Source organism: Bactrocera dorsalis, chromosome 4 (genome assembly GCF_023373825.1).
Source record: "Bactrocera dorsalis isolate Fly_Bdor chromosome 4, ASM2337382v1, whole genome shotgun sequence".
Lineage (NCBI taxonomy): Eukaryota > Metazoa > Arthropoda > Insecta > Diptera > Tephritidae > Bactrocera > Bactrocera dorsalis.
In genome coordinates, this window is record NC_064306.1 from 52,180,737 (window position 1) to 52,195,074 (window position 14,338).

At 38.6% G+C, this 14,338-nt stretch overlaps 2 protein-coding genes across 4 annotated transcripts in view; one reads left to right on the forward strand and one right to left on the reverse strand.

Moving 5' to 3' along the window:
• LOC105227515 (uncharacterized) overlaps positions 1-14,338 on the forward strand; it is a 60,188-nt gene that overhangs the window by 559 nt on the left and 45,291 nt on the right. The window contains exons 2-8 of one of the 2 annotated variants that reach the window (XM_049455608.1): positions 28-1,116; positions 1,232-1,342; positions 1,444-1,871; positions 4,733-4,853; positions 4,923-5,258; positions 5,348-5,599; positions 5,665-5,856. In XM_049455608.1, coding sequence (XP_049311565.1) covers positions 28-1,116; positions 1,232-1,342; positions 1,444-1,871; positions 4,733-4,853; positions 4,923-5,258; positions 5,348-5,599; positions 5,665-5,856 — 2,529 coding nt within the window. Of the gene's footprint in view, positions 1-27; positions 1,117-1,231; positions 1,343-1,443; positions 1,872-4,732; positions 4,854-4,922; positions 5,274-5,347; positions 5,600-5,664; positions 5,857-14,338 lie in introns of both variants that reach the window. The other variant, XM_049455607.1, reaches the window with a different exon arrangement.
• LOC105227449 (transforming growth factor beta-1-induced transcript 1 protein) overlaps positions 9,784-14,338 on the reverse strand; it is a 37,386-nt gene continuing 32,831 nt past the window's right edge. For both annotated transcript variants that reach the window (XM_019990745.3, XM_049455618.1), the window contains exons 4-5: positions 10,905-11,138; positions 9,784-10,846 (exon numbers count right to left, since the gene is read on the reverse strand). In XM_019990745.3, the coding sequence (XP_019846304.1) occupies positions 10,769-10,846; positions 10,905-11,138 (312 nt within the window). In that variant the 3' untranslated portion in view covers positions 9,784-10,768. The remainder of the gene's footprint in view (positions 10,847-10,904; positions 11,139-14,338) is intronic.

The following is a 14,338-nucleotide window of genomic DNA, read 5'->3' on the forward strand; positions in this document are numbered from 1 at the left end:
AATATTTCAACTAATTCTTCCACGCAGTACACACGCCCCGAGCATTTGGAACGTCTGATACAGAAGGTACAGCAGACCGATCCGGACCATGAACGTAATCGCAAAAAGGAAATACTGAATCGGCTTTGCAAAGCAAAGAAAATGCCATGCGTCAACGATACACACACACCCTACCGACGTGATGCGGATGTCGAGACGCATGTGTCGCGCGGTGACGCAGGCGGGCGTGTACGCAACTTAAGTGATACGGAGATCAATCAGCTGATCGGCAAAGTGAAGAGCTACGGCGACTTGCGTAGACAAAACTCAACCGACACCTATGCAAAAGCGAAAGACACCACGAAATCCATGCAGCCGTCCATGGCATTGAAAAGCATACTACGCAACTCGACACATGATTTTCCCAATGGCAGCGGCACTGTCGAGCCGCGGCAGTCGCCCAGGCTACTCTGTAATCCGTATGAATATAGCGACGATAATTGCATTGGCGATGGTGATTTGTATGGTTCGGAGCCCACTTCGGAGGATCAAATACTCTGCAATCCTTTTGACTTGCCGCACGAACCGCTTTACGAATCACACGCCATGCACATGCCACATATGCGACGCGAACTGCATAGCGGTTTGTGTAAATTGCCCGATGTGCCGGAGGAGGATGAACTGTTCGCATCGCGAACTGTAATGCCGACGGTGGTTGAGGAATTTCGTCAGCCGCAAGCGAAATGGGTGGAAATTTGCGCGGAGCCGGCCATGGAGAAGGCGCAATCAGCTGAAATCAAGTTCGCCGAATTCTCGGAGAAGTCCGAACGTTTACCGACCAATGTCACCTACACAATGCACTCGCATGAGCTGCAATTGCCCATACAGATCAGCGCACCGGAAATGATGTTGAAGAATATGTCGCCACCGCCGAGTTTGCCGAACATGGCGCTCACCTATGCGCTCAACAGTTATGACGACAATCCGTCGACTTACGAAATAGAGGATAGCGATTTGGAGTACGAGATGCTGGAGCGCGAACAATACACAAAATATTGTGGTGCGCGTCCCAAAAACGAAGAGTTAACGAACAATTCGAATGGCAGCGGTGGCCTGGCAGAGTTTGTCGAACTCGAAGTATGTACCCAATAAGTCAAAAAGAAACACGCACCAAAACACAAAAATTGAAATTTTGTCGTTTATTTTTTATTGATTTGATTGTATTTGTTTACATATTTGTACTTTTTTGTAGTCGGAAATTCCCAATATGAACTTGAGCTTCTTGAAGAATGTCTCACCATTAAGATACTCGGATTTGACCGACGAGCGCGAAGAAGAAAAGAAAGCGGTCTTGAAGCAGAATGTGAGTGACATGTGAAAATCAAATAATTCTCTAAAAATAATTTAATATAAATAATTTATATATTATAAAAATAATTTGTATTTTGTCTCGACCGTCTCCAGCAATTTAAAATGGTTATCAAAAATCGCAACACGAAATCTCCCACGCCAACCGTAGAGAAGGAGCCATCTATCGCAACCAGCAAGGATACCAAGAAGAAGTGCGCCAAACCGAAGAATAAACCAACTGAAGAAGTCAAACCAAATCCACGCAAAAAGTTAACAGCTCGTAGTCCGGATATCTCTTCGCCGGCTGAGAAGTCTTCGCTAGGCACACCACGTTCAGGTGGCAAGAGATCCTCGACAACCACACCAAGACCACATAAAGAGCGTAACTCCCAATTGAACCAAATCAGTTCCAACGAGTTGCGTTCCATGAAAAACATAATTTTGACTAAGTCGATTGAAGATTTGAAAATGGAGAAGATGGCGATCTTTGCAAAAATGACCAGCACACAGGAACGTATTATCGAAACGCTGGATAAATTGCGGTAAGTCTAAATAACAACTATATATGTACTCAGATAAGGTACTCGTTGGTTTCCTCAGCTTAATGATTCTTTAAAAGTGGGGAATGTCTTTGAAAAAAAGCTGAGAACTACAGAAAAGATTATATATCGTGGTGATAGTATCCTCTTTACGTTGGACGAGAGGTAGAACCTTAGAGTTTACTTACCCCTATAGATTTCATATCAGCACAGCTGTCAAAGGGATCACGAAGTCGTAAGAGCAGAACTGAACTGTGTTGTAAGCCTCGAAATTGTAGATAATCTGACCTGAAACACCAATGAGCCTCCTTTTGGAATCGTCTAGAGATTCCGGGAAATAATTTATATATTTTTGAACATCCCACAAGCAATTAAGGACCGTGCTATGCTAGAGCATTTTGAAAGAATATATATGTATATTAGGGTGATTCAAAAAAAAAAAATTTTGTTTTTTTTTTATTGGTACTCGGAAAAATGGGTTCCTAGACACCTCTAAGAAATCCTCTCCAAATATGAGTTTTTAATTGTAACGGGAAGGTCCTCCGCCTAACGGTTTTCTATTTTTTCTTATTATCAGATAGAAAAATTTATATCTCGCTTCCAACTACTTGAAAAAATATCTTGTTAATTAGGTTTTGTAGGAAATTGAATGCTCTAAAATATGGTCTCTTATGATTTTTTCGTAAACCCAACCGTTTAAAAGATATTAACGGTTGAAATTTGACTATTTTTGGAAAAATTCTTTATTTCTTATTAATTTTATAACTCAATGAAAAAAAATTATTATGAATAGGTTTTTGAAGAGGATTTCTTAGAGGTGTCTAGGAACCTGTTTTTCACAGAACCAAACGAAAAAAAAAATTTTTTTTTTTGATCCACCCTAATATGCATTGATGTTTGACGATGAATATCTCGTAAACGCTTAACTTAATCGAAAAATCATAGTAGACCATTTTTATAGAGCAGTAAATTTCCTACAAAACTATGTGTTTCATCATTCATAATAATTTTTTTTCATTGAGTTATAAAATTAACAAGAAATAAAGAATTTTTCCAAAAATAGTCAAATTTCAACCGTTAATATCTTTTAAACGGTTGGGTTTACGAAAAAATCATAAGAGACCATATTTTAGAGCATTCAATTTCCTACAAAACCTAATTAACAAGATATTTTTTCAAGTAGTTGGAAGCGAGATATAAATTTTTCTATCTGATAATAAGAAAAAATAGAAAACCGTTAGGCGGAGGACCTTCCCGTTACAATTAAAAACTCATATTTGGAGAGGAGTTCTTAGAGGTGTCTAGGAACCCATTTTTCCGAGTACCAATAAAAAAAAAACAAAAAAATTTTTTTTTGAATCACCCTAATGTATATACAAATTTTCTACCGCCGCGACTATACTATGGACCGTGCGCGCATCGCCTGAATTCGGTAGAGGACGTTCCTAGCTAACGATCGAGCGGCTGGTCAGTTGTCTCCGTGCACCTGGAGAGTCAGGACAAACATTTCCGCGAGACGTGTTTCTGTAAGTGATCCAAGCCGCTAACGCAACGTTCGTTAGAACAGAGGTACACGATTAAATTCTATGTGAAACTCGGTAAACTTGCGACAGAGACGGTTGATATGATCAAGCAGGCTTACCGAGATGTTGCTTTAGCAAAAAGTGGTGTGTTGTGATGGCACCAGGTCTTTTTGGAGTGCTGAGAAGAGTCTCTGATGAAAACCGGGAGAATCAGCAAATCCCAAATGAAAATGATGCTCATTTGACATCGAAGACATCGTCCGTGAACGCCAAGTTTTACGTGGAAGTTCTCAAGAGACTTAAACGAAGGGTCAATCGGGTCTGACAAGACATCGCAGACAGTTGTAAGTTGCACCACGACAACGCCTCTGCTTTCTTGTGAACAGCTATCTAACCAAGCCTGGGCCGCCCTACAACCCAGATGTGGGCCCCGGACTTTTTTATTTACTTGTCTGAAAAAGCCGATGAAAGTGAGTCCAAGCAGCATACACCTCGGCTCCCAAGGCTAGTCCGGAGAATTCTTTCCGTGACGCCTTCAATCGCGCTGGCAGCACTGCATCGAAGCAGAAGGAGCCTATTTTGAAAGTTTTTGAAGAATTGTAACGTTTGGTTTAATACTTTTTTAAATCTACTCAGTTCTATTACTTCCCGGACAAACCCCGTAGTATGGAAGTTTATATTTGGTTGGTATTAAAAATATTAGTACGAGTAGATAGTGGATTACTCCTATAAGTTGGATTTTAAGTTCTTGAAATCTAGATATCTAAAAGAAGTTGGGAAAGGTTCTATGAATATAAGTGACAGTTTCTCATCATTGGGCAAGGGTTAGAGGTGCCAACTGCAACCGTTGATACTGAGTTCGTTCCCTGTTAAAGACATGTGTTAAAATGAGACGGGACACGCGTCAGTAGGCCGTGAGGAATATCCTTCTGAGATGAAAATAGTTCTCCAAAACCCAACAGCCATTCCAAATCGAAATAAAACATCAAAGAGACGTGTTTGGAACGGAAAATGTAGTTAAAGAAATCGATGAGGGAGGGAGCGTCAGGTTAATCGTTAACGCTGATGAACCAGTTACGACTGAGTAGTTAGAAAGCAATTTTCGGTAAATCACGACAAGATAAGGCCGATTATAATGGCATAAGTATGTCCAAACTTGACTGAGAGGATGACCTCAGGCTGCGAACCAAAAAAGCCCAATATTGACAAATTTTTTTTTTTACTTCAAAATACAATTTTGACACACACTTCCTTTTCTTTACCATATTTCATATTTTAATTCAACCTAACCTAACATTTGTACATTTCTGTTAATGACACGCATCCCTTCTGTTTTATCAGCATAAGCTTACTGGAGCTCTACGTGCCGGATAGTCATTATGAGAAGACCAGACGTCAGAAGAATGCCTTCGAATTCTCTGTGAGATTCTCGCGTAATTTTCTATATCCCCTAAAGGGCATGGTAAGGCAAACATTTTTTATTTAAAACATTTTCAATTTTACTTATATCGAAAACCACTTTTTTTGACAGATCGAAGACCTCCGTGTAGTTTCGGTGGAGCAACTCTGCAGCGCCGTCTCCAATGAGGCTACACAGCGTGTCCACAACATATTTACGCTCATCCACCAATCACTGCAGACATACTACAAACAACTCCGCTACTTTCTGCTCGATCAAGTGCCGCAAAAGCTGAACACGCTCATTGAGTTGGCCAGCACCACAGTGAGCATTTGTTTGGAGAAGCAAATCTTCGATCGTAACGATGCCATAATCGAGTGTCTGCAAGAACGTTGCGCCAAGTTTCTCGGTTTCTTGGAGGACATGCACGAGGAGCGTTTCCTTACGGCACGCGATAATTATCGTAAAGCAAGTTTCGACAAGGTGTTTTCACATTCCTTTCTACAACAGATTTCAATTAATATATTATTCTATTTCTAAAATCACTACACTTGCAGACTGCCTCCAATTACAGCTTGAAAATGTTCATGAACGATCTGAATATGTACGAACCGAAACTGGTGCCGAAGAATCACTACAATCACCGACGCAAACCGAAATTACGACGCGTGCTGAAACCGAGCACAACAACAACGAAGGCGAAATCGAACACCGAAACTGCGCCCGTACCGCAAACATCTCAAATGGTGATCACTAAACCGGATGGCGATCAAATTTCCACGCATATCAACGATTTGGCAAGGAGCTCGGTAGGTTTTGGACTTCTCGGCTGCAATAAAAGTTTGCTCAAACAACGTTTTTCGCCAACACGTAGGGTCTTTTCCAAAGCGCACAAAATATCGCCGTGGATCCGATTGCGCCACCAGCCGAACCGAGCATGAACTCCGAGGAATTACCGACACTTAACAAGGCGCTCATTGAGGCACTACAAACTGTGACTAAGGAACAAATGCGTCAGGTGCTGCAGCCCATTATGCAAACGCTCGGCTCGGTGATCGAGAAGAAGGTGAGTACATACACGTTATTTACCGTTACTATATTTCGGGTTACTCTTTTCCCTCTATGGATGGCTACAAAGTTTTGCAAATACCCAAGCCTTTAATGCTTTAATTCTATTATGTATACTCGTATTCTAGAATATAAGACTCGAATACTTAATGCCAAAGTCAACGCCAACGTCCACAACCGTCAAATACTCATTTGAGTTGTGTGAATCAGATGTCGCAAACGAGGAATAAGCAAAATGCATAGAAACGAATTGCAACGACCGCAAAAAAAAATATTCCAAAATTCGTAGTGTAGTACAAAATATTCCAGTGTTACATAATTCAAAATATTATTTGTGAAAAGTACTCAAGAAACCATTATTCAGCAAAAAACGAAAGTGGCAGCAACGTCGGTGAAAAACAAATTGTTGACAATGCAACAACAATATAAAAGTTTTTATTCATAGAAAGAATGGAAATCGGCCGTTGAACTCGTGCTAAGTATGAGTTCTTTATCAAATATGTTGTCTCTTCAAGCGTTTGACGATTTTTTTACTCCAAAATTAACCCCGTTTCGAAATTGTATGTTGTTTTTTTTTTGTACTTTCGTGTTCAAAAGTAAGTTTTTGGGGAAAAGTTATTTTGTGGTGTACATGAAATCATGTGTGTTCAAATGCCTGTTATATAATGTTATGTAATAATTAAATCAAAATTTTTATGCGTTAGTTGAGCTTTTGTTTTGATTTTCGATAACTGTATTCAAAATATTCCTAGACTCTTATGAAAAAGAGTTGTAAACTCATATTAAAATTAAATATATTATATAATATTCACTTTAAATAATCAAAAAATACATATTTTTCTGTTTGTTACCCACAAATGTTGCAAAAATTGTTCTTAGTTCCCATTATACTCGCAGGTCGACACATTCTTTAAATTAATTTAAGTTCAGTTGGTAAGAAGATAGAAGATCCAATATAAATCTTCGACTGAGCCAGTCATGCAAGTTCAGATCTTATGACAACTTCCTATAAAAATCAGAGCTCCTCTGAGCACATTTTAGCCGTATATTTACTATATTTTGATGATTGGTGGATCATCTGCTTCTACGAGTATTTGGTCCTTGCTTCGAAATAGAAGTCCAATTTTCAGATCTCTGAGTATATTCCAAAATAAAACAGGCTTGAGTTTCAGCCATTCGGAGTCGCTTTACAAAGCTTTAAACTTAAAAACTAGTTACTTCCAAATTAGCTTTGAAATCAGTTACTTTTGGACTAGTTACTTTTGGACCAGTTACTTTCGGGACTAGTTGCTTTTGGATCAGTTCCTTTCGGAACTGGTTACCTAGGAACTAGTTAAGGTCAAAAATAAATTAACAGTTTGTTCAGGACGTTTCCTTTGATGTCAAAAAAGACAATGAGCATCGTTTTCACTTTGGTATTGCTCATTCTTCCCTTTTTTGGCCGGGGGCCCTCCCAAAAGGCCGGGTGCTACCGAAACACACCACTTCTTAATAAAGCAACAGGATCCAGTTTTAGGCATTCAGAGTTGCTTTACAAAGCTTTAAGCATAAAAACTAGTTACTTCAAAAGTTTACATTTGGAACCAGTTAATTTTTGCCTGATTTCTTTTGGACTGATCATTTATATACAAACCGTATACGATCTCCGACATTTCCTTCAGAGCGTTACATACTCGTATTCGTGTTAAATTTAATATACCACGTGAAGAGTATGAACAGTTTCTTAGATATCTTAATTACAAAACACTTTTGAATATATTTTCTTCGTTTCGAAAACTGATAGCAGTTCAAAATAATAACTGAGACAAAATTCTTCTCTGATTCACTAATACATACAGAAAAAGCCTTCTACTTTTGATGCCATCAATCTGAATATGAGTGGAGTCCCCTGTTATTATTAGTAGAGGAGAGTGTTAAGTTCCGTGCAGAGGGGAAGCGAGAAAGGTCGGAGAGATAGCCGTTTACCTTTGAACACATGCCCTCGATTCCCATGCCCGACGAAAATATCGTACAATCATCAGCGTACGAGGTGATGAAAACTCCCCCTGGGAAATTCGAAATACAAAAGTTAAACAATAGCGGGGAGAGGACAACACCCTGTGGAACCCCTTGTTAATCTCTTCTCAGTTTTGAGTTTTTTCCTCGACATTTCAATTCCCACAAGAGTCGGTTCTATGCATCGGCATTGACACGGATTTTATCCGACCAAGGACTATTACCCCGTTTAGATCGGCCAACCAGGTCTTCTTCAGCGCTGCGTTCTCGTTACTATCGACCACATTCAAAGAATGTGTGTTCAGCGTCGTCTTATGTCACGTCGTTGTATAGGCATGACGGCTATCTGCCGTTTTCCATCCTGTGGAGGTACTTTTTGAAGTATTTGTGACCGATTGTGCGATTTAAGTTAAGATCTTTAATTAGTCTGGCCGTCCATCTGCCGCGACTTTCATTCTCCCATCTTCGTTGTTTTGTTGTTATTGTATCTTTCTTTAATTGTTCTATTGCAATCTGGTTATTCTCGGATGTTTTCTCTAGCTCCCACATATTTTTCCTTTCGTATGCTTGGAGCTCAATTTTGGCATTTTCGTTTATAACTAATATTGCATCGCCTGACACTGTTCGGTAGGTTAATGCTACTCTAAAGGCTGCGGAATGGTGCCATTCTGGCCACCATCTTACGCCGGTTTTCCTTTTTAAGCGCATCTGCCCAGATTTCAACTCCGTATAACAGGACGCTGATTGTCACCGACCTAAGAAGCTTCCTCTTTTCCTGGCTGGGACCTCCTATGTTGGCCATTAGTCTGCTGAGTTGAGAGGTGATTTTCGCTGCCTTTCTTGCGGCGTGCTAGCTTTGTACGCAGAAGGTAGTTTACTGCTTTTTGCGTCCCCAGAATATCTGTAGTCGTTGTGTGAGTCGAGCCATGCTTCCGTCCGTATCATATCCTGATTAATCTTTCAGATTTTGAGATAAACTCTACAGCATTAAAAATTAAATATTAACCTTTCATTTAGTGTGTTTCTGAAAACAATTTTTCTGGAGGGTTGCCAATTTTTTTCGAACTAATTTTTAAAATTTTCAATATGGATATCATAAAAGCGAGATTTAAGAGTGTCACACTATGATAAATTTTTGTGAGTGACCTGTTTATGCTCATATTGCAATACTTTTAATCGATTTGGTAATATACACATATTTATCTTCTAAAAATTTAAATTTCTATATTTAAAATGTTTCAAAAATGTTTTTCAAAATTAAAAAAAATCTACTTTTTGTTTTGTTGTTGGTTTTTTTATTTATTATTATTTTAGATTCTTTACATGTTCATGCATATGGTGATACATTTTCAAGTATAATTTATGTATGTATATGTAAATATTAAAATTTTCAATTAACTTAATTTGGAAATATTACGAAAAATTGTTCATGCGACATTTATTTATATATTTGTAATTATTTACAGTTGACAAACCATTTTGAGGTTAAAAAACGCAACTAATTTTCAAAAATATTTAGCCCATAATATTTTTATAAGTTTAAAAATTACTGCTTTTAAGCGTATATCATGTAAACTTATAAAAATTGTTTTCGAAAATCGAAGCTGAAGTATTTTTGAAAATTAATTACGTTGTTGTTGCAGGTTGAGCTGTCAGTTTAGATTGTTTTTCAATATTTGCAAAATGGCTGGAATGTTGTGTTAGCATTTTGTGTTCCTTTTTTGGAATTTAAGTAGTCTAGTGTGGTTGAATATGCTCATAACTCACCACAGTGTTGCTGCATAACAGTTATTATAACCTATATATACGGTTTCGAGGCAAATTTGCAAAATACTAATTTTGAGAGGCGAGTATTGATAATATTTTATATAGAGAATTGACCAAAAAGTAGAACTTTCGAATTTGAGTTGAGATAAAATTTTTTGTTCTGTTGAGTTGAGTTTTTTTTGGAAGAAAATGAAAATCGCAAAAATGCAAAAAGATAAATTTGTCACTTAGGAATATACGAACCAATGCAATTTACATGATTTTTAGTAAAAAAAAGTCTTAGGAATATAAAAAAAAACAATTAAGTATAATTTTTTTCTTTCTCCAAAAAAAAAGAACGAAGAAAAGTGGAAGAAAAGAAATTCCTTAAAACGAATCAAACGCAAATAGAAGCTTGTGGAATAAATTTGCCTGCAGTTAGTGTGAGAAAAAGCAACAACAATTAATTGCCGGTTTTTAGGTTCGAATGCATGACATTTTGATAATGCCAAGGAGCTTTTAAGGAGCTTTAATAATGCCAGGGAGCTTTTTGGGAGCTTTAATAATGCCAGGGAGCTTTTAATATTGCCAGGGAGCTTTTAGTGAGGCAGGCTAGCGCCCAGAAAAAAATTCACACAGCAACCACTTTGTCCGTCCGGCAGTAAAATATTTCTCGGCGTGTTTGAGTGTGTGTGTGTGGGTGTCTACAGCGTTCGGTACAGTGGATTGTGTTGTGGAATTCATGTGTAGTTTCCGTGTGGTGGGTGTGTGAGTGTGTTGTGTAGTACATACATACATATTTATACTTTTGATTAACTGAAGACTTGCAAATATTTCCTTATGCGTAGATTCTATGCCTGGTATTCCTGGTTAGTAGCGCAGCAATTAGAAAAACAAAATCCACTCTATTTTGCATATAAGATTCTTCGCTTTCGTTGCTTGCATTGTGTATTATTTCACTTTTATCCCTTTTGTTATTTGAGTTGCCTTTTAAAACTAGATTTTTCAGGTAATTAAACGCTTGCGCTCGCCAGCGCACTCTTTCTCTCTCTCTCTCTTTTTCGCTGTGTCTCTCTCTCTTTCTTGCTTTCTATGTGTCTTTTTATTCATTGTCCTTAGCATTCATTCACATTATTTATTACTTCAGTTGTCTTCCTTGCGGCTGGCTTCTAAGCTGAGCACTCCGTGCACACCGGTTTGTTCTCCTCGACTGCGAATATGCTCGCCGTGATGGGGTTGGCGCATTTCTGTCAACAAAAAATTATTATATTACTGATTCTTTTATGTTTGAAAGTGCCCACTCACCTTGCATTTGAAGCAGTCCCTGTGCCATTTGGAATTTAGTGCCACAATCGCGTTTTCTGTTATGGGTTTGGCGCAGCCGGCGCATCGTGCCGCGAATAATTCTTCAAAGTCTGTCTTGCAGTAGGCGCGTCCATCGCGCTCATAAAATGATGTGCCCACCAGTGGCTTCTGACATGGGCCCCCGCACACGAAGCAATCTTCGTGCCAAGTCTGGCCGAGTGCCTTGATTGTGCGCTGCAAGGAAATGAACAGAAATTAATATAGTAAAGAAAATATAAAATTTGAGAGCATATCTTGTACAAAGTAGAGATCGGAAAAATTCGGCCCGAGATATGCAACTCTGTTTACGAAAAATAAAAAAGATAAAGCCATTAACATTAAAGATATTAAGGCTCAACAAATGTACTGAATCGATATTCGATCTTCACAGTATTGAGACGTTAGACTTAGCTTCAAAAGCTCTGAAGTCTTATAAATTTTTAATTCCCTATTCTTTCTTTTGCTCTCCGAGAACCATTTGGAATTAACAGAAGTCATTCTTAATCGTCATGGGATTTCTTTATATTTCAAGATTATTGTTAATATTTATTGGTTTCTCTTATTTTCTCTACCGTTCTTATTGCTATGTAGGCGAACTCTAAACATCTCGAAAACCATTCCAGCAAACCATATTATTTGAATGACCAAAAATCAGCGTAGACACCGCTTAAGCGGTTATAGCGAGGTCTTTCTCTTCCTCTGCTTCCTCCGGCGCGAAATGTGTCGAATACTCTCAAAGCTGGAGTGTTTTCATCCATTCAGACAGCAGCGTAACCGCTGTCTCTTAATTCGCTGAACTATGTCAATGTCGCCGTCTCGAAAACTCGTACCGCCGACTCATCAAATGTTGTCATCATTCATGGCTCTGCACCATATAGCAGGACGGGGATGATGAGTGATTTGTAGAGTTTGGTCTTTGTTCGTCGAGAGAAGACTTTACTTCTCAATTGCCTACTCAGTCCGAAGTAACACCTGGCAGATTATATTATATTAATAAATGAGGATTGCACTGCGACCTAGAATCTATTGTACACCCTCCTAAGTCACAACGCCTCACTTAGCTCCAGCATATTGATAAATTTTAATATACTGCTAGATGCTATTGAGGCGATGTGATCTCCATTTGGAAACATGGATCCAAGGACTTCTATCCTGCGCATACAGACTGCTGTGCAGTCAATTAGCAGATGTTCTGAAGTTTCAGGCTCCTTGTCGCAGAACCGGCTGTTATATACTTGCTTCTTGAGCTTACAATGGCAAGTGTAGAAGCCGACAAGAAGCCTGAGTTTGTCCCTTGGGAGGTGGATTACGAGGACATATTTAAACCTAAGATGGTAACCATCCATTAGCATCTTGCCAAAGAGTTGTTGTCAATACGCCTCCCTACCCACTTCTTCATCCTTAGAACAGCTCATTTATGGTATGGGATCCAACGATTCGGCTTCTACCATGTTGGTGGATGCTGCGGAGCGAGTGAGCTCATCACCCTGTTCATTTCTGGCTATGCCGTCGAGTAGAGAACACAAAATATATGCCTGACAACATTTCTTCATCCAACCCATCATTACTGGTGACGAGAGATGGGTTTACGAATATAACGTCGAAATTGTCCGAAACCGAGTCGAATCAGTAACAAAGCTTCGCTGAAAGCACTGAGAACCATCCCAACCGATGCTTATAGCAAGTGTATGGAAAGTTTAATTAAGAGTCGACGTGCTTGTATTGACTATTTTTTTTATGAATTTTAGTCAGAAATACGGCATGTCTGCAGAACACGAAAGATCTACAATTTTCGTATCACAATTTAACACTGAAATCGATATTGCCGCTTTCTAAGAATTTCGGTGGATTTACCAAACTACTCAGCTATACTTAATTTACCATTCTCTCAATATGAAGCGAATATCGAAATTAGAGAAGCGAGATCAGCGGATGCACACACCTATTGATTTCGTATAATATGTATGTATATACTTGTATAGTACATACATATGTATACAATAAAGTAAAATACATATGTATGAATATTCTGAACCTGTACACACATATTTGCATAGAGACCTATTTCAGTTATCAATCAACGTCGCGCTGACGTATGACGCGCGCTTACTCAGCCTTGATTTTGCCAACAAGTACTTACGTATATTGTTGTTTTTATACTAGCGACTATATGAGAACTTCATTAAGCCAAGTGCTGACGAATTCAATCTGTCTAAAAAACAAGCAGAAGACTCCCACACAAATCGAAATAACCGAATCGTCTGCCCACACTGCCGCGTAGTTCTATAAGCCTGCGGCGCAAGCGCGCGTGCTGGCCGCCATGTGGTCATTTAAATACACATTTCTATACATACATATATAGCATAAACAGATATACATATACTTGTAATATATACATATGTATATAATATATTTGCATCTGAATGCATATATGTATGTATGACTTTATTGCTTGCAGACTCTGCTATAAATGACAATTTTTATTTACTTTTTATTTTCAAGTTCATATTTATTCCTTGCTATTCTATTTCAAATATTTCCATGATTACGCGCGCCCAGCAACGAACGCCAAGCGGCGGCATTGACGCTGATGACAAATAATAACAATAAGAACAAAACTAAAATCAACATTTGCCATAAAGCATTCTTTCGTGTTTGTTATGGAAGATGCTGGCGCTGATCGGTTTGCCTTTGCGCTGAGCTTATTACGGTATAGGTAGCAAAAATGCGATATTTGTTGTGCTGGCGGGAGGAAACGCCTCGGTGAGGCATGATGCGGTCTGCGAACCGCAACCACGTCATTTCACATGAGTCGTCAACTGCCTTGCAAATTCTGCAGCAGCATATGCATAACTACAGAAATATATATTATACATACCCTGTAGGAATTTGATTTTACTATGGACCTATATATCTATATTTCCAAAAATGTGTAATATTTCCATACATCTAAAAGTTCGAACCTACACATCTATAATATTGACCGGAAACCCCTTTAAATTCTTTGAAACTTATTTTTTCTCAAAAATATGTTTCGACGTTCCCCATTCTCTAAGCAAAGCTGACCTTAATTACAAAAATTATTATAGATAATTTTAGAAATTTTTGTATCCTCTTTTTGTTTCTTTGTTGTTTCTTCTTTTCGCCATTTGACGCCAATTCGATATAGCAAGTGCAGCCAGATCTATTTCCACCTGGTCTTTCCAACGCAGTGGATGTCTTTCTCTTCGTCTGCTTTCCCCGGCTGTTACTTTGTTGAATACTTTCAGAGCTGGAGTGTTTTCATCCATACGGACGACATAACCTACCCAGCGTAGTTACTATCTCTTATTTCGTTGAACTATGTCCACTGTCGTCGTATAACTCGTACAACTCATGGATCCATCGAATGCGAT